We start from the raw sequence: 19,831 nt of genomic DNA, 5'->3' as shown, positions 1-19,831 counted from the left end.
GCGTCTTTCCCCTGCTCCCACCCTGCAGAAACGCCGCGGGTTCCCCCGCGCCTCGATGCTCACCGGGGCATCGCCCGCAGCATCCCTGTCTCGCCGGCCGCCGAGGCGCGAGGCCTTTCCCCTTCTCCTGCTGCCGTAACCCCAAATCCCGCTGTGTGCCGAGAAGCGGCCGAAGGAGGGAAAGGGGGATAATTATAAATAACCGCTGGCGTGGCGCGGGGAGGCCGGGAGCCGAGCGAGCCTGCCTCCCCAGCTCCCTGCCAGCTCTCTCCCCGGCCCTTGCGCACTGCCAGGTTGCAACCGAAGCGACGCGGAGCAAAAAGATGTCGCGATGCCTCCCTGCTCCTCCTTCGAGGGCACCCGCTTTGGGGGGCGAACCCCACCGCTTCCTCTCTTCTTCGCCCCTTTCCCAGCTTCTCCGTTCCACGGGGATGGCTGGAAAAGGGCTGGGGGGGGCCACCCCGGAGCCCACCGGCTGCCGCAGCCCGGGGAGCGCAGGTGCGGCCCCGCCGCCCGCATCCTCCGGCGGCCTCCGCCTCCCCCCCCCCCCCCCCCCCCCGCCCCTACACCCGGGGCCGCCCGGCCCCGCCGCCCGCTCTGTCTCCCCGGGGCCGGGGGGGCGGCGGAGGCGGCGGCTCCGGCCGCGGGGGCACGGTAGCGGCTTTGGAGGGGGGGGATGGATGATGAAGGATGGGGGTGGGGGGGAGCGGGCAGGGCTTCCCCAGGGCCGGGGGCGGGCACCCACCGCCGGCTGTGCCGGTACCGGTGCGTCTCCGCCTCCCGTAACCCCCTCGGTGCCGGCTGCGGGGAAGCCAGAGGCCGGTTCCCGGGGAGTTGGGGGGCTGGGGTTGCCCCCACTCGTGGCCTTCCCTCGGACACGGCGCTCGCTCCATCCTCATCCTCAACCCCTCCTCTGGCAGCTCGCAGGCCCCGCAGCTGCACCCCATGGGGACCCCCGTGTCTTGAATCACCTGCCTGCGGCCTCGTGGGGGGCCAATGCCAGGGGATGAACCCCCACACACCCTGCCAGCCTGCTCTTTGCCCAGCTCTCTCGGGGGGGGGGGGGGGGGGGGTGGTGTCACAGCCACCCTACAACAGCCCCCCAGGGGAGCTGAGAAACCCAAACTTCTCCCCTACGCACCCCCCCCTTCGCCTACGCCACCCAAATCACCCCCCAAACTGACCGATACCCCACCAAAACCTGCTCAGAATATTCCCCCTTCTCTTCCCCCTGTTTCAGCTGCCACCTGCTTACCTCTCAAACCCCTGGATCTGGAAAATCTGCAGTTCAGAGCTGATGGAGATGCTGGACCCCGCTGCGAGGAGCCCTCCCCGACACCCTGGGGAACCAGGCTGGACCCCACCACGCTCCCGCACGTCCTTGTCCCGGTAGCTCTAACGAGAAGCCACCACGGCCGCTCCACCGGGGGAAATAATTGCTTCTGTGCAGTAATTAATATCAAAATGAGAGCGGCAAAGCCACAGCTCCCCGGAGGTTTTGGGCGTGCTCAGAGTTATTCCCGTCCTGCTGCTGGCCTTGGCCAGCACGGGACAGGGACACAAGCCCAGGCTACTGGCCCTGGGACATGTCCTGACACAGGGAGCCCAGGTTGGCCATGGGCACGGCACCTTGACTGGGAAGGTTAACTGGTCCAAAGACCATCAAAACTGGTGCGTGAGGCAGGATGGGTGTAGCCTTGTCTCACGGGAGGGTTTGTTACGGGGTGTACAAACCCGGAGAGGCAGCACGGAGCAGATCGTGGCTGCTGGGCACGAGGCCAGTGCAGAAATCGTGTCCTCCCCGCCTGCCAGCTCCACCGAGCGCAGGGAGGCAGGCAGAGCACAGGCAGGGAGGGCAGCGCCTCTGGGCACATCGAGGGAGGCTTTCTGTTCCTAGAGATCTTCAGAGACAGCTCCTGGCTGCGTTTCTGGATGCAGAAGGGGAAGTCGCTTCGTTTGGGATCTGGATCCCAGCGCCTTTGTTGCAGAACAGACACTTCAGCAGCCAGACTTGCTCTTCGCACAAGGCAGGACGACACATGGGACTCACAGGCCAGAGACAGGGCCTGGATGGTGCTGAGGGATCTGGAGCTTGGGGTCCTGATGGAGACGGAACGGAGGAAGCAAAATACCGGAGCTGATGGTGCAGAGGTGTGTGCGCATGGAGCAAGGACGCAGCTACAGCTCTGGGTCCCCTGAGCAGATCCAGGCTCCTCACATTTGGGGTATCCCACACCACATCCCCCCTGGACTGTTCCCTTGATCCCTTCCCCAGCTCCCCCTCCTGCCGAGTTTGATTCACAACCTCCATCATCACCCTTGAGGGCAGCTCTTCACCACCAACCTCGGCCAGAGCCAGCTGGGGAGGAGAGAAATGAGTCAAAGGGCAATTAAACATTAACAGCAGGCGGTCACCGCGGGTGGACAGCTCACAGGGCTTCCTTTGTTCCAAAGGGGGGTTTAATTTATAAAAATAACACAACTTAGAAGGTCACCGGCACCGCTAGACGTGACATGCGTGTGTAATCATCCCCCAACATCTGGTCAGCTCTGTAAACAGACAGGAGAAACCCCAAAACCAGCGGCCAGAGTCACCTGAGGAGCAAACAGGAGGGACCGTGCGTGGCACAAGAGACCCAGAGAGCCCCCAAGCAACCTTTAAGCCACTCCAGGCACAGAGATCTCACCCTCAAAGTGAAGTGCACCATTCAGCCACAGGATTATTTACCCTCCTCAATAGAAAATAAAAAAAAAAAAATACAGAGAAATAGTTTTGAAGCCAGAATTAAGTGGTTTCCTCCACTAGACAAGTGGGGAGGTTTCCAGTGAACTCCATAGTGTTATAGAATGTTTGGAACAAGACGCCGTCAGTGCAACTTGCCACAGCTCCAATGCCTGACCTGCTGATCTCCCCCAGCCCAGCTTTTTATACATCTGGGAGAGAAAAAATGGAGCTATTTTAGACATTAACCTCTTCTAGCAACATCTCCCCTTGGTTATTTCTACATCAGAGGAGCAAAAAGTGCTTCCCAGCAGGACAGCTTATTTCTTCTTCCCAGCAACCCAGCACCAGAAACCATGGCAAGAGCAAAATGATACTGGCTTTAAAGTCCCTTTTGCTGCCAAAAAGAGAGGGGGGTGGAATCTACTGTTGATTTATTATATATTTTGAAGGGGAAACACAGAAAAGCTGCCTTGAAGTGGAAAAAAAAAAAAAAAAGATATTGCACTGACCATATGAGAAAACACTTTTGAAGAGGATACCTGTGGGGTGGGGTAAGGACACGTAAGCACACACTCAGGGGTTTTCGTTCCGTAGCTGAGTGTCCTCACCTTCCCTGCCAAGCTCATACAGCAGCAAGGAAACAAAACTGGGTCCTGACAAAACCATGGGAGCCCAAGGAATCTCCCATTCGGTCTCCCCAAAGAGCCTGGCAGCCATCACGGCTCCGACCTCCCTCAGGATCACAACGGCCAGATCTTAACCTCTGCAAGCACCTGTTGGGGTGACCAGCAACGCTCCCCTCTAAATCAACGGGACTACTGCAAGAAAACAGCAGCTGTGACTAGGCGGGAGCAACCCACACCCACCTGCTGATCCGTGCTGCTGTGAGAAAAGAGGGCTGGGGGAGAACATGTCCCCCCCGTGCCGCTCACTTCACCCGAGCAGGCGGTCACAGGCACCCACGGAGCTCTGCAGTGTGGGTGAAGCTCGGGAGATGAGGCTGGCTGAAGGGAGGAAGGGCAGAGCTGACAGGCAGCCATCTTGCGGGTTGAATTGCCTCCTCCTTGGGTCAGCACCCTTCTCCTGCCTGTCAATAGCCAGGGCCACCCACACCTGAGGACAGTCCCCCATGGGTGACAATGGCACCCACCCCAGAGGTCGGTGGGGGCTATGACTCATTATAATTGTCACGAAAAACATTCCCTCTGCAGAGTTGACTAAGGTTAAGAAATACATAGGAGTCTAGAAAGAAAGTTTTAAAGCTTCTTCCCTCCTCTCCTTTTCCTTGCTTCACTGAAGCAACCTGATACAAGTGCCTTCTATTTCTTGGTATTTCAGTTCACCTTAGAGAATTAAAGGAAATAAAGTAAACCTTGGTTTTAATAGACCTCTCCTTAATTCTACCACATAACGTAGACTAATAGTACTTTTAAAGGCGGGGAGAGAGGGAGATGTGCAGCCTGAGTTGAGTTGAGCTCAGGGAGATGGAAGGAGGTGGTGGTAGGAGACTCCATGCTGTGACGAGGTGGTGGGTGCCTGGGGGAGAGCCCCAGTCCTGCCAAAGGGACTGTTGGCACCGTGACAGCATGGGGAGGGAGGGGAAAAGGGCTCTTGGAACCAGTTTCTCCCTGCAGTACCAGAGGTTTCCTCAAGCAACTCTCCTTTTCCTCCCTGACCCCCATCACCAGGTGTCAGCTGGAAGGAGCCAGCTTTGAGCAGGGAGCTGAACTGCCCCAGCACTGGGCTTTCAGCACACGCAGCCTTGCAGGGGCTGCTCCAGGAGAACCCAGACAGACTGACAAATCCGTTGTCCATGCCAGGCATCCTCCACCCACAACACCAATGCTTTCAGGCGCAGTAGCTTTGGGGTCTGATCTCACTCTGCCCTCGCTGCATCCACACATTAGAGCCACACGTCTGAACCCCTCCACGGCTGGTAACCCCTGGGACGTGTAACACAGCCGGGAAGACCTCACTGCTATCAGCCAACCTCACTGCTATCAGCACTTAACACCAACCACGACCTGCGGCCACGGAGCAGGGAGGGCTCTGGGGTCCCTCTCCCCTCCTCAGCTCTCTGCCCCCTTTGCAGCACATTGCAAGCGCGCCACAGTTGGATGCAGTCCTGCTCCCACGGCCAGTGCCATGCCAGCGGTAAGCATGAGGAGGAGAGGGGTGCCCCACAGCTGCCCGGGAGCTAGTTGGGAAAAGAGGGGAAGGTTTCCAGCTCTTGAGTGGCTCTGTTCCCTACTTGATGTTTTTGAGAAGCGCGGTCCGGGCGTTCACCACTGCTTTGAAGGCGTCTTCGCTGCCAGGAGCCACGCATTTATCGGGGTGGAGCAGCACGGCCAGCTTCCGATAGGCTTTGTTCACTTCGTCCCTAGGAGAGAGGAGGAGAGTGAGGGGACCCATGCAACACACAGCCCGGCTCAGCCTTGCCCGGGCTGGCAGAGCACAGCAGGGCCAGGAGCTCCCCCTGTGCTCAACACCCCTGCATAGACACTTTTGAACCCTTCCCTCGCTGGCTCTAAGGACCTCTAGGCTTTGGAGGTGATGCTGTGGAGAAAGAGCTGCAGAAAAGCACCCAGGGCACTTCTTAGTGTGGCACAGCAGAGGAGGGGGAGAACCCCTCTCCTGGGGCAGATACACCCCCTCCACCACGGGACTGTGCCAGCAGGAACACTCCCATCGTGTCAGACACGTGCCTGCGACACGTGCCTTGGTGTGCTGAGTCTCTGGCACCACGAGAGCAGAAAGCTGGGAGACAGCGTGGGGGCACAGGCACCCTGACTCAGCTTCGCATCAAACCGCCTACGCACTCCGGGCGAAGGCACTGGCACGTCACTTCAGCCCTTTAAACCTTGGGTGTCTGGTCCAAGGCAGACATCTCGGCTCCAGCTGCAGGCCGAGGAGAAAGGAGGGCACCTCCTGAGGAAGCCAAGTCCATCCGTGCTGGTGATCACAGCACAAACTGCCCCGCAGAGCTGCTGATCCCTCCCCATGGGTGAGAAGGGGCTGGAGGAGGGGATCAGGCTCAACACCGACATTTCAGAGAGCCAACGGGAGGGTGTACAAGTCCTAAATGATTTATGTTACCCAAAAATCTACTCTCCAGCCCCTCTGCAAGGAGTACAAAAGTTAGTCCTCATGTTTCAGAGAGAAGAAAGCAAGGCATAGCTCTGGGTGCTTGTTTTAGCTTTATAGAGATTCAATATCCAACCTCTTACACAGGCAACGACCGATTTCACCTGGCTAGAGCTCCTCCAAGGGAGACAAGAGAAAGCTTGTCTTGTAGGAGTACTGCTTCCAGGTGGAAGAGCTGTAACATCAATCCCTTGTTGATAACGTGGGCAGCAGCCTTACACCAGCCTGAAAGCTTCTCCAGACTTGGAGAGCAAGGAACGTAAAGCTGGAGCTGCTCCAAACACATCTGGCAAGTGAGTGACCAAAGACAGCTCAGCCCAGAGGCAGGATGCAACCCTGGGCAGCTGGCAGGGCTGAAGTTCTCACGTTCATCATTCCCCTCTTGCCTCCAGCTTGGCTTGTCTGTTAAAAGGGGAAATTTGGTGCTCAGGACCGAGAGTTTCTTTTGTGTTGTCTCAATTTTGTGGCTAGATACTTGTACCCAGCTGCTATATAAACCAAGCTGAGCTTATCAGCAGGCAGGTCACTACAAGATCACAGATGCAACCAGCCTGCCAGGTCAGAAAGATCAGAGTCAGGAAGGCAAATGCCCAAGTCTCCCTCACCTTGTGGCTCCGGGTTTGACCCCCAGCATGTCCCAACTGTCCTTGCTGTTGCGGATCCTGCGAATGGCATCGGCCTGCTCTTTGGTGAAGCCGACCCCCACACTGGAAGGAGGGCGTTTCCCACCGTTGTCACACAGGTCGATGATGGCGGAGTAAAAAGTCTGCAGACACAGGGAGGAGTTAGCGGGAAGGAACGGTCCCCCCAAAAGTGGTGGCAGTGCACAGGAGACCCCACTGGCCTCGCTGGCTGCGGGCTCATCCTCCCAAGCATTGGGGAGCACTTGGACAACTGCTGGGTGTTCATTCCCCACTGCCTGGGACGTGGGGGACTGCGATACCCCCGGTGAGGGGGGATCCAGTTCCTGCAAGGACCGCGGGACAGGCTGAGAAGGAGGCCAGGCCCCATGTTTATCTCAAACCCACTTCAGTTCCGTGCTGGACCTGAAAAGGTGACATGGGCATCTCTGCATCCTGTTCCCAGTGCAGCAAGAGGGATCATCAGCTTGAGCAACGCAATGCTAGGGCCAGCTCAGGACTGGGAGGACCAATACTGCTCCTGAGCTAAACAGCTACAGCTTTCTCAGGGCAACATTTCACTAGGAAGACGCCTCTGGGGCAGAGGGCCAACAGGTTTTGTAGGATCCAGGCAGTTCAGGGGACACTCTGCCATCAAATCCTGGCTCAGCGTGGTGTCTCTGCCCTCAGCACCTTCACTACACCTCACCTGAAACATCTCATTGATTCCTTCTCCTGTTTGTGCCGATGTCTCAAAGTAAAGAAAGCCCCGGCTCTCTGCCCAGAGTCGCCCCTCGCTTTCATCCACGCTGCGGTGCTTGGTGCAGTCGATCTAGACCGGGAGAAAAGGCAGAGGTCAGAGACCAGGCAGGGTCTGCAGCAGCAGCTGGAAGAACACAGCTCCAAGGCTGATCATCAAACAGCAGGTACGGGACAGGTCTGGTTGGAGAGGCTGTTTGCTTATCCTGAAGGGATAGAGGCAGCGTGGAAAGAAAGCACAGAAAATTCAAGTGATAAGGCCTTTGATAGTTTATCTAGTCCAGAGACAACGTCACCTCTACTTGATCCCTTCCTGACAGACGCGTGGCCACCACATTCCCAAAGCCCTGTTGAATTGTGGTCTCCTTACACACACGTCTGGTTCTTAGAAAGTCTTACCTACAACTTAATAATATTTCCCTTGCTGCAGCTGGAGCTCAACAGCTTGGGGTCAAGCTGGGAACACAACGAGCGCTGAGGGCCGGAGATCAGGACCACACCACAGCCTGGCTGCCCACCTTGTTCGCGCAGACAACGAAGACAATGTTCTCCATGTTCCCATGGGGGCCCAGCTCCTGCTTCATCTCAGCCAGCCACGCGTCTAGCGCGTCGAAAGACTCCTTTTGTCCGACGTCGTAGACCAGGATGACTCCCTGCGTGTCCTTGTAAAACTCGTTCCTCACCTGTGGGGACAAAGGCAGGGCACTGGAATCAGCGACAACCAGGCTGAGAGCACACAGCCGGGCAGATTTGGGGAGATCACCATTTAGATTCTGTAATAAAAATCTTATCTCCTCACAGATCACAAAAAAAGGACAGAACCCAAATAATACCCTCACTGTGCTGCTAGAGGAGAGCGACCAGCCCAGAAAATACCTTCACACAGAAAAGTCAATAGGTCGAGGGAGGTGATTCTGCCCCTCTACTCTGCCCTCGTGAGACCCCACCTGGAATATTGTGTCCAGCTCTGGAACCCCCGATACAAGAAGGATATGGAACTGTTAGAACGAGTCCAGGGGAGGGCTACCAAGATGATCAGAGGGCTGGAACACCTCTGCTATGAGGACAGGCTGAGAGAGTTGGGCTTGTTCAGCCTGGAAAAGAGAAGGTTCCGGGGAGACCTTATAGGAGCCTTCCAGTACCTGAAGGGCGCCTACAAGAAGGCTGGGGAGGGACTTTTTACAAGGGACTGTAGTGACAGGACAAGGGGTAATGGGTGGAAGCTGAGGGAGGGGAGGTTTAGATTAAATATAAGGAAGAAGTTTGTTACTGTGAGGGTGGTGGGGCCCTGGAACAGGTTGCCCAAGGAGGTTGTGGATGCTCCATCCCTGGAAGTGTTCAGAGCCAGGTTGGATGGAGCCTTGAGCAACCTGATGTAGTGGGAGGTGTCCCTGCCATAGCAGGGGGGTTGGAACCAGACGATCTTTGAGGTCCTTTCCAACCCAAACCATTCTATGAAAAGCACAGATGCACAATGGCAGACGAGGTGTCAGACCAACTCCTGGGTCGACTGGAAGGTCTGGGAGTTGACCGAGACACCCGCATGCGTCCCTGTGAGTGAGGCAACGGGGAGAGAGAGGACCCATGGCCACCACGGGACAGACTGCATGTCTAAGCCCAGCTACTGGAGGGATCTGCAGGAACGTCTGTCTGTCTGCACAAGTGGGTGTGTGTAAGGGGGTCTGTACCAGCAGCTGGAGTGGGGCTGCAGCCCCCGGGGCTCGTATGCCCGGTGCCAGCAACTGGGGAGAGCGAGGAACCCCAGAACAGCTGCTGGATGAGGGTCTAAGGTCAGCTACAGGACAGCCATTGGAATAAAACAGACTATTTCAGTCAGAAGGGACCTACAAGGACCATCCAGTCCAACTGCCTGACCACTTCAGGGCTGACCAAAAGTTAAACCATGTTATTAAGGGCATTATCCAAATGGCTCTTAAGCACTGACAGGCTTGGGGCATCAACCACCTCTCCAGAAAACCTGTTCCATGGTTTGACCACCCTCTTGGTAAAGAAACGCTTCCTCATGGCCAGTCTGAACCTCCCCTGGTGCAGCTTTGAACCATTCCCATGCGTCCTGTCACTGGATCCCAAGGGGAAGAGCTCAGCATCTCCCTCTCCACCTCCCCTCCTCAGAAAGCTGCAGAGAGCAACGAGGTCGCCCCTCAGCCTCCTTTTCTCCAGACTAGACCAAGCCAGAGTCCTCAGCCACTCCTCACAGGACATTCCATCCAGCCCTGTCACCGGCTTGGTTGCCCTTCTCTGGACACATTCAAGAACCTTCCCATCCTTCTTAAATGGTGGGGCCCAGCACCACACACAGTACTCGAGGTGAGGCCACACCAACACTGAATGCAGAATCCCCTCTCTTGGCCACTGGCCGTGCTGGGTTTGATGCCCCCTGGGATGTGGTTTGCCCTCTTGGCTGCCAGGACATGCTGCTGGCTCCTACCGAGCTGCTGCCAACCAGCACCCCCAGATCCCTTTCTGCAGGGCTGGTCTCCAGCCACTCCTCTCCCAGTTTAGACTTGTGCCTGGTGGGGCTTTATTGGTTTTATTTTTCCTCATTTACTTATATTTTAGCATAAAACTAATTATACGTCAGAGACATACTACACATTCACATTAAATGCTGAAAATACAAAACCAAAGCAGCAAAGCATCATCGGTTTTCTGTCTTGTCGCTCTTCAATAAGTATTTGCAACATATTTATTCACTAAACTGACAGTTTAAGCCCATTACACTTTCCAGGGACTCAGAGTCTTTCTCTTCTCCATTGTCTCATAAGGATTGGCTGTGGTATAGCCAGAAAGTCAACACACATGAGCACCTCGTGTATCTGCAAGCAATAACCGTGCTACAAAGAACTCTACTGACCACAGTCCTCTGCCCCTCAATTCCTTTATGCTGTCAGCAATGTGCCCCAATCTCCCTGCTTCCTGCTGTATTCAAGGCTATTCTTAATTAATTACATTTCACTGGTTACTTGTACTGTATCAGGACTTACAAACCCAAGTCAAGACTTGTAGTTCTACACAAAAATAACATTGAAATCCTTGTTGTGCCCAAAATTTCACAGCAAGCAACAAGCAAATGCTGAGAACACAAGGGAGGAATAAGAGGCTTATGAGCAACCAGATAAATAATAGTCAATAGCCAGGGAGTCACTAGCCAGTATAAACCATTACATTGTTGTCTCACTCTCTTGCCCTCACTCATTTTCACTTTTTTATGTCACCTTAGTATTTATCATGTTACAAACTGCTCTTTCCTGACATTCTATACATTTTTATTAGTCACAGAATGACGCTTTGCCAAGCATCAACAGTATATTCATAATCAAGAATTAGTATGCATTCCACTGTTAAAACAATAGGACTATACTGAATAAGCATTTAATGTTCCTTTCTTCCACTTGTGGGATCACTTTATTACTTTGTCTATAATTTAAAATAAATGCGATCAGCAGTCAGCACAATCACTCCTTTGTGCCAACTCTCCGAAATGGATGTTGCAGTCTATGTGTTCAAATCCTAAAGTTTTATCCTGCAAGCTCCTTTTTGTAAATAGTACTGTTTATTATTTGTATAGTAAATAATTTTAAAATAGAATGGAGTATTTCAGTTGGAAGGGACCTACAACGATCCCCTAGTCCAACTGCAAGTATTTTTACAGCACTTTGGTCATGGATTACAATGCCAGTATGCTATAAATGCCCAAGGTAAGATCCAAACATCTCCCAATCTGAGTAAATTTCCCAATCTGAGTTAAAAAAAAAAAAATCAAGATGGGCAGATTCATAAGGACGAGGAGCAACTTTGAAACAGGGCTAGCAACATGAGTGGCAGCTTGTAAAAGCCAAACCTTACCCTCGTGGTTTATGAGGAAGTTTTTGGGTTATTTTATCAGAGTTGTTTGTGGCTTTACAAGTTTCAGTTTTAATAATTTTGTTTTCCTTCTGATCAGCCAGAAAGACCAAGGTGAGGCCACTGGTGCTGTCTGTGTCAGCGCTGGCTGTTTCTCTCTGTGTTCATCTGCACAGCCGGCCATGCATATACATATATATGTCTTGTATAGGTGTGCCTGTGTGTGCCTACCAGGGATACGCACTCTGCCTTGCTACTGCTTAGCCCTCTGACCACGGAGCTGTGGCAATCTCACCTCTGTCAGGCTCCTGGATTCGGCAAGCCCTAGCAGCAGGGAATCACTGCTGACAGAGAGGCAGCAGGGGTTTCCAGTGCTGGCCTGCATTAGATGTCCGTGGCAGGAAAGAAAGTGGTGTATTGTAGCAGAGAAAGCTCCTAAGAAATGTATTTTCAAGTTTCCCACCCTCAAACCCAATTTCAGGCAGATCTGAGGAAAGCTGATGGGTGCTGAACGCTTCCGAGCTGGGCTAGCTGAGGGCAGCCCTGCAGCATGCTGCCTGGAGGCGCATCTGCCTTACCTCGTAGAAGAATGGGTGCCCCGCCATGTCAAAGATGTTCACCTTGATCTCTCGGTCTCTGACCTGCACCCTGAAAGAGAAGTGGGAAATGCTTGAGAGGGCTCCAGCTCAGCCCTTGCACAGGCTGTGCCCCACAGGAACACCCCTTATCTCTGCAGAGAAAGAGCTGGGTGATCAGGGACAAGAAAAACAGTAAGAAGTTCCAGAAGCTGGGGTTTAACAGCCAGAAAACTGCCCCTAGAACCGGTCAGACATGGAGGACAGCATCAGCTCTGGATATAGCATGGTAACGGGGAGCTACGCTCCCAGAGGAAGGCAGATTATTTAATTATTAAAGCAGAAATGTAGATTATACCATGGAAACTAAGCAGGGCAGTGTGGTCACTCAGGAGCAGTGGGAGGTGGGACAACCTCACTGTACCTCTTCCCTCTGCCCCTGTGGAGACCAGTGACTCCCAGAGACACCTTGCGCAGGCCCTGGCAGACCCACGCCTGACATCTGCAGCCACGTGGCTCATCCCACTCTCCTGACACTTGCGGCTCCTCACCGCAAAGCTACTTACTTTGTGACGCCGTAGTCGATACCAATAGTTGCCAGGTATTTGGGAACAAACCTCTTCTCACAGTAACGCTTTATAATGCAGCTCTGGGAGAAAGGAAAAGGGAGTCTCAGCAGGATGGCACCATACACCATAACAGTCACATTAATAGGGAATTCACCCACAGCCCCCAGCCAGCTGGATGGCTGCAGAGACATCAACTCTGCCTTAAGTCCCTAAACTAGCTAATTAACCCACAACCAAAGCGCCAATCTTTACCAGGAGCAGCTTGCTTTATGTAAAAAAGAAGAAAAAGCCACTGGGTGTCAGTTATTCCTTACCTGCTTGGAGATTAGAGCGACAAGAAACTCTGATTTATTCTCCTACAGAAAACATCCAGCCTGGAGGAGCTGTGTGTTCAAGAGCCTGGGGGCAGTCAGCTCCCCAAAAGCCACAAAGAACATTTTGGGAGCCTGAGGAGCACGTTCAGGGTCACACCATGTCCCTCCAGCCCTGGTTCTGCCCCTGACTGGCAGATACTGTTTAGGGAGAGCAGAGGAGTCAGCTGCTATTGGCTGTCTAGAGATAAATCTCGTAAGGATGTCACCAGTCACCTCTTTGCCCACTCACTCTGTCCTGTAAGATCCTTCTGGATTTTCTTGCCATCAGGGAGGCATTTGTCTACCCCACGGGAGTCCTTGTGCTATCACTGGTTTAACAGGACTACATTTATTAAGCAAACAAAAAAAGGGGCTGCACTTCAGAACAGAACCTGGCTGGGAGAAGAAATAACATCCCGGAGAAGAGCTAGGTCACTCACACAGCAGGAGGAAGGGGGCTCTTGAGGAAACTCTAAAGCCAAACTGGGGAGGGGTGGGGTTCCCCCAGCAGTCCTCGAGGAAGGCACAAGGGCTGGAGCCCCACTTTCTGCCCTCCGGCGCTGCACTGCGGTGTCTGTGGCTGGAGCACGGTCATGCGGGCTCGCTCTGCAGGAAGCGGACACAGGAACGGGTGTCCCTCAGCAGCCGGATCACGGAGGGACCCACCCCACAGAGAGGAAGGGAACGCTCTGGGGCCTGGTGGAACCGCGGGCCGGCCCCTGCCCACCTGTGCCGAGGCTGCCCGGCATGGTGAGCCCCGCACCGGGCCTGCCCCGGGGCGGCGGGGACGCAGGAGCCCGAGCACGGAGGAGGCCGCTGACAACTGAGGCCGCAGGCGCCGCCATGACACCCGCCGCCAGCTGCGGGCGGAGGCGGGAGGCCCCGCCCCTCTCCGTAGGCCCCGCCCATTGCAAGGCAGCCAATAAAACCCGGCGGCCCCGCCCCCGAAGCTGTCAATCCTCCACTCGCCCCAACCTCCCGCCTCGCACTGGACGGCGCGGCCTGCTCCTGATTGGCTCCCGCCGGCCGGCACAGCCACCAATCCGCGGCCTCTCTAGCAGCGCGGCCACCCGCACTCGGCTTCCCATTGGATAGCCGGCCTGCCCGCCACCGCCCGCCCGCCAATCACAGCGCCTCACCTTGCCCACCTCCGCGTTGCCCATGGAGATGACTTTAATCCTCAGCGATTTGCGCGTCTCCTTCCGCTTCGGCGGATTCGCCTCCATGGCGGGCGGGGGCGGCGCGGGCCGCGCCGGGCCCGGCTGAGGCGGCGGAAGGAGGGCGGGAAGGAGGGAAGAGAGAGAGCGGCGGGCCCGGGGCCGCCTCACCGCCCTGCGCCCCCGCTCGCGCGAGATTCCGCCCCTGGCCCGAAAGTTGTCGCGAGATTTGACGGGCACGTCGGCGCGCGCCGCTCCGGGCAGCGGCCGTTACCGTCCTGTGGGGGGCAGCAGTGAGGCGGCGCGAGGAGGGGACAGGCCGGGGCCCGGGTCCCCTGCCCGCCCTGCCTGCACTGCCCCGCCCCGCCCCGCCCTGCCTGCCCCGCCCTGCCTGTACTGCCTGCCCTGCCCTCCCCTGCCCTGCCCACCCTGCCCTGCCCTGGGGGTCGGCAGTGAGGTGCTGTAGTGAAAGAACAGGCCGGGGCCTGGGCCTCCTGCCCTGCCCTGCCCCGCCCTGCCTGTCCGCCTGCCCTGCCCGCCCCGGGGGTTGGCAGGGAGGTGCTACAGTGAAGGGTCAGGCCCGGGCCCTGGTCCCCTCCCTGCCCTGGGGAGCAGGGGGAGAACCATAGCCCAGTCACCTCTGCCAGGCCCTGCCCTCTGCCCCTGCCGTCAGCGGGACGTCCCCTGCCCTGTCCCCGCATCTCCAGGGGCTTGAAAGCAGCACCACAGCATCGTATTGTCCTGCACGGTCCTGGGGGCTCCCAGGCTGTCCCGCTGTCCTTGCAGGCTGAGCTCTGGGGACTGGAGTGCTCCAGGTAGAGTGGTTGGGGGTTACATCTCCTGTCCCCCATTTCCTGTCCCCCATAACTTGTGGCATGGCCCATGGGGAGGTGTTTTCTCCCAGCCTGGGAGCCCAAACTCCTCTTGCTTCAGCCTGTGGGATTGGGAATGGGCTGGGCTTGGGCGGGATGCTGCTCACAACTTTTTGGGGGGTTTTGAATGGAAGATATTGGTTTGCTCTCAGTTAGGAGCTGGTGGGTCAGGGTGTTGAATCAGTTCTTGGGGGGTATATGGGCCCTCTGTGAGGATGGGCCCCTCATGAAACGGGTTCTTTTATTCTTGAGGGGAGGACGTTACTATTTGCTGAGATAGGTGGCCTTAGGTGACACCAGAGCTGGCAGTAGCCCTGTGGCACCCTGAGCCATGGCCCATGGGGTCCGAGTAGAGGGGCTCATCCCTGTGCAGGGCCATCCATGGGGACCCTCATTGTAAATAATGTCCTTATGTGCTCCTTGTAGCCCAGCAAGATCCTGTCAAGAAGGGGAACCATTGCATCATGCCTCGAAGACAAGGTACCAGGAGGGGGCACACAGTTGGGGGTTTTGAGGGCCTCTTCCCGGGGGGGGTCACAGCCACCTCTTGGCAAGGAGAACGTGTCCAGAGAAGAGCAACGACGCTGGTGCAGGGTCTGGAGCACAGGTCTGATGGGGAGCGGCTGAGGGAACTGGGGGGGTTTAGTCTGGAGAAGAGGAGGCTGAGGGGAGACCTCATGGCCCTCTCCAACTGCCTGAAAGGAGGGTGCAGAGAGGGGGGATGAGTCTCTTGAGCCAAGGAACCAGCGCCAGGACAAGAGGGAATGGCCTCAAGCTGCGCCAGGGCAGGGTCAGACTGGCTCTTAGGAAGGATTTCTTTGCAGAAGGGGTTGTTGGGCGTTGGAATGGGCTGCCCAGGGCAGGGGGGGAGTCCCCATCCCTGGAGGGGTTGAAGAGTCGGGTTGACCCAGCGCTGAGGGATGTGGTGGAGTTGGGAACGGTCAGTGTGATGTTCATGGTTGGACTGGAGGATCTTCAAGGGCTTTTCCAACCGAGATGATTCTGGGATTCTGTGATCCTCAGGCAGGGTCCACATGGTTTGAACATCTCTCAGCTCTCTGAGGACTTGATAGAGATGGACATGGGAGGGGGTTTCCTCGGTTGACATGCCCTGAGCTTAGGGATCCTGTGACCCCACCACCACATCCTGCTGGGATCCTGTGTCTGGCTGGTGGGAGGCCCAGTCTGGAAGTGGGGGTGGCAGAAGTGGGTGCTGGAGGTGTGACGGGGATCACTAGTGTGTGCTATGGACTAGGGATGCTATCTGTCAAGTCCTCAACACCTCTTCTGGCTTCCTCCTGACTGGCAACGAGAAGCTTTTTTTTTGACAGGTTTGTTATGGGCTGTTTGGGATCTTCTGCCTCATTATCTGGTCTCATAAATCTTTGCTGAAACAGCCCTGCCATTATCCATCGCTGGGTGTTTTATGGCTCCAGCTCTGTTCTTCATCTTCATGTCACCTTATCTTTAGCTTTGTTCTTCTTTGTTATCTTTGGTTTGTTCTTCATCTTCCTGCTGTCTGGCCACTTGATGAAACCAGGCTCATGTCTGTGCCAATTTAAGTTCCTTTAACCCTTCCTCTGCTGGTCCTATGCATCCATGTACAGACTTTTCTGGTCATATGGGTGTTATTGTTTCTTACAAATCCGTCTGGCAGCTGATTTGGTGAATTCAGCCATCCTTGAGGTGCTTGTGAGGACATCTCTGGGCAGCTCTTCACCTTGGCCTGGGGCACTGTCCTCCTTCCCAAGCCATGAGGGATCCTACCTGCTCAGCAGCAACGTAGGAATGGGCTTATAATTCCTACTGCCATGCAGGAGGGAAGTGCTGCCCTGCCCCGATCCCAGTGGCATGAGACAGATGAGGTTGGGGTTTTCTCTGGGCATTTTATCCTGGGCCAATCCTGGGCCAAGCGTGTCCTTTAGTTTCTTTGGAAAAGAGGAGAAAGAAAGAAAGAAAGAAAGAAAGAAGGTAATTTTTTTTTTCTCTTTGTTTTGCTACCAGACATAAAGCCCTCTGTGGGGTTTTCTCTGGGTTGGGAGGATCAGAGCCCCTTTGTGCCTGGACAGGAGAATGAGATCTTAGCACTGTGCCAACTTCTTCACTGATTTTGGGTAGGGTAAGGGCTTACACCAGCCCTGTCAACATATAGTGTCAGGATATGGTAACAGACACCAGACCAGCAGCTTTAGGGATAAACAATTTATCTCTAAATAATGGTGCAGTAATAAATACAGATCAATAGTGCAATTATCCTGGTCATAATGACAGCAAAGCCAGTAATTCACTAATACAGGGTTAGACTTAATATTCAGGCATGGAAAGACTAACACGACCGTGGATATCGGGCAGGCAGGGAGCAGGGCAGGGCTTCTTCTCCAGACAAGCGACTTGGACCAGCCGACCAGGCTTGGGGAATTCCAGATTCCCTGATGGGACTGTCCTTTTTAATAGTTGTGTTGTGAAAGCACCCTTTGGGCTTGTTAACCCCTCATCACATCCCACCTCTGCTCCCTTTCCATGCCAGTTCTGTCCTTGGCATGCACAGGGCCTGGAAATAATGTGTGAGGCGATCTGGCCTTACACTTCACCCCTTGTTTGGAGGGGGAAAGGTTGGCCGTCTTGTTGTGGTGGTGTAAGGCCAAGATCAATGGCGACACCTCCCGCCTCCATGTCTGGGGGTGTCAGGCATGGAGGGGAGTTTGGTCATGGAGCGATGGAGGGTTATGCTGAGTCAGTATGGTGGTGCGTTGAGAAACCATCAGAACAGTGTGGACCGAAAACCAAGCACAAATATGTAAAGAAGTGATTAAAAGAAGTAAGAAAATGCTCAAAATAAGGATAACAACTGAGGGATGAAGTAAGAGGTCGAATATTCCCATAGCTGGAGGCAAGACCACCCTAAAAGGGATTCCCACCAGCCATGTTTGACTATTTTTTGAGCACATTCCAGGATTTGTGTGATCTGTGGTGTCATGGTGGACAGGTATTAATGTTTGTTGTGCCTTCTCCCTCCTCTGCTTCAGTAGTTGTTGTAAGGCTGCGGGCTGCAGAAACTTTTCCATCAAAGGTTAGGGGTAGCGGGTACAGTTAGTTGACAGTACTTGACAAGCAATAATTGGGGCAGTACAGTTAAAATCACATCCAGCTAGGGTAAAGTAACAGATACACAAATAAACTGATGTCGATAAAGTATGGTTATATGTAGAGTCAATATCTACAAAAGAATATGAAGATTGTGAGTGTACACAGCCGTTCCTGTGGCACACAAGCGTTGTCTCGACGAGTTTATTGGGTGTGTTATGAAATGGCAGGCTCCCCCGAGGGAATTAGGGCACGTATCTAAAGGGATTTCCTTCACACATGAACCCCATGGACACAAGCTTTGGTGTCTCCTGATCACCAGCCTTTCATTCCCTGCTCACACTCCCCTAGGTCACCCCTACGGCATTTGGTAACAACATGTGGTCACCATGATTTAGATGTTCCCATCTGTGTCTGTGCTGAGCCTGGGTTACTCGTGTGGGTGTCACCCACGTTTCTGGCTGGCAGAGACTGGATTTTTTGCCTCTGTGGTTGAACTGGCCCTGCCACTGTCACCCTGCTGTGTTTGATGGTCTGGAGCAGCCAAGCATGAGGTGTGCACACAAAGCTGTGGTGGTGACAACCTTGCACGTGTCCCCTGAGTGTCCCTGTGTCCTGCACAGCTTCACTGTCCTTGGGGAAAGAGCCAGTGTGGTGTTTGGGTGTGAGAGGCAGAGTGTGACTCAGTTTCCCCATCCCTGAGCCAGGGTCTTGGTGTGCTGTGTTGGTGGGGTGGTAGTGGGGTGGTGCAGGGCACTGCACCATCCTCAGGCTTTCTGTTGGGGCAGAATAACCAGTTCTCATCTGTGGATGTCTGGGCCCCAGGAGGTGTTGGAGATGGTCCTGTAGCCCTCGTAGCCCCAGCATGAGGGCAGGGCCTCCCTGCAGACCTTCTCCGTGGCACTGCAAGGGCTGGGGAGATGGGGCAGGGTGCCATCAGCAGGAGCTAGCCCCAGGTCAGCCCAGAGCATCGGGGGGTTGTGGCTCAGGCTCAGGTCACCTGTTGATTTGCCCGCAGCACCTTCTGGAGCTGGGGCATCTCAGGCTGATGATCACCAGCAGAGAGGCCCACGGGTGCACCCCTTGCAGCCAGAGGGAGAGCAGCACCTGGCTTTTTGGCAGAGATCCTCCTCTGTCTGCTGCTGCAAGTGATCCACATGTGGGCTGCATCGCTTCGCATTGTGACAATCTCCTTCCTGCAGGTCCTCGGCCCTCTGGTGCCACACATGTGCAAGAAATGGATCCTCATGCAAGAAATCACTCAGAGACATGTGAGAGTGACCTGCTACACCACTTAGACATGCACAAGTACATGGGGCCAGGTGGGATCCATCCAAGGGTGCTGAGGGGGCTGGTGGAAGTGCTCACCAAGCCACTTTCAATCATTTCTCAGCAGTCCTGGCTAACTGGGGAGCTCCCAGGTGACTGAAGGTTGGAAAATGTGATGCCCATCTACAGGAAGGCCTGGAAGGAGGATCCAGGTTGACCTGGGTGCCGGGAAAGGTTATGAAGCAGATCACCTTGAGTGCAATCACACGGTGCATACAGGACAGCCAGGTCCCAGTCAGCATGGGTTTATGAAAGGCAGGTGCTGCCTAACTAACCTGATCTCCTGTGACAAGGTGACCTGCTTAGTGGATGAGGAAAAGGCTGTGGATGTTGTCTACCCAGACTTTAGTAAAGCCTTTGACACCGTTTCCCACTGTGTTCTCCTGGAGCAATTGGCTGCTCATGGCTTGGATGGGTGTACTCTTCGTTGGCTAGAAAGCTGGCTGGATGGCCGGGCCCAAAGAGAGGTGGTGAAGGGAGTTAAATCCAGTTGGTGGCTGGTCACAAGTGGTGTCCCCAGGGCTCAGTACTGGGGCCAGTTCTGTTCAATACCTTTATCAATGGTCTGAACGAGGGGATTGGGCCACCCTCAGTAAGTTGACAGATGACACCAAGTTGGGTGGGAGTGTTGATCTGCTCGAGGGTAGGGAGGATCTACGGAGGGGTCTGGATAGTCTGGATCGATGAACTGAGGCCAGTTGTATGAAGTTCAACAAGGCTCAGTGCTGGGTCCTGCACTTGGGGCACAACAACCCCCAGCAGCGCCACAGCCTTGGGGCA

General features: G+C 55.0%; 2 protein-coding genes across 3 annotated transcripts in view; one reads left to right on the top strand and one right to left on the bottom strand.

Moving 5' to 3' along the window:
* Positions 1-64: 64 nt before the first annotated feature.
* On the bottom strand, positions 65-13,983 carry DNAJC27 (DnaJ heat shock protein family (Hsp40) member C27). 2 transcript variants are annotated; one of them, XM_074861268.1, is made up of 9 exons: positions 13,749-13,983; positions 12,254-12,336; positions 11,691-11,760; positions 7,767-7,931; positions 7,199-7,321; positions 6,475-6,635; positions 4,977-5,105; positions 1,256-2,359; positions 65-151 (listed from the first exon to the last, which is right to left on the bottom strand). In XM_074861268.1, the coding sequence occupies exons 1-8, from the start codon at positions 13,833-13,835 to the stop codon at positions 2,314-2,316; spliced, it is 864 nt and encodes a 287-aa protein (XP_074717369.1). In that variant the 5' UTR covers positions 13,836-13,983; the 3' UTR covers positions 65-151; positions 1,256-2,313. The 2 variants fall into 2 exon arrangements, with proteins under 2 accessions (XP_074717369.1, XP_074717371.1); XM_074861270.1 differs by lacking the exons at positions 65-151; positions 1,256-2,359 and having other exon boundaries at positions 2,443-5,105; positions 13,749-13,980.
* A 1,112-nt stretch (positions 13,984-15,095) lies between these two features.
* EFR3B (EFR3 homolog B) overlaps positions 15,096-19,831 on the top strand; it is a 56,915-nt gene continuing 52,179 nt past the window's right edge. Inside the window, exon 1 of the mRNA XM_074861257.1 lies at positions 15,096-15,118. Within this exon, the coding sequence (XP_074717358.1) occupies positions 15,103-15,118 (16 nt within the window). The 5' untranslated portion in view covers positions 15,096-15,102. The remainder of the gene's footprint in view (positions 15,119-19,831) is intronic.

Source organism: Strix uralensis, chromosome 3 (genome assembly GCF_047716275.1).
Source record: "Strix uralensis isolate ZFMK-TIS-50842 chromosome 3, bStrUra1, whole genome shotgun sequence".
Taxonomy (NCBI): Eukaryota; Metazoa; Chordata; class Aves; order Strigiformes; family Strigidae; genus Strix; species Strix uralensis.
Note: the sequence above shows the minus strand (reverse complement) of the source record. Positions and strands in the feature narration are given on the sequence as shown.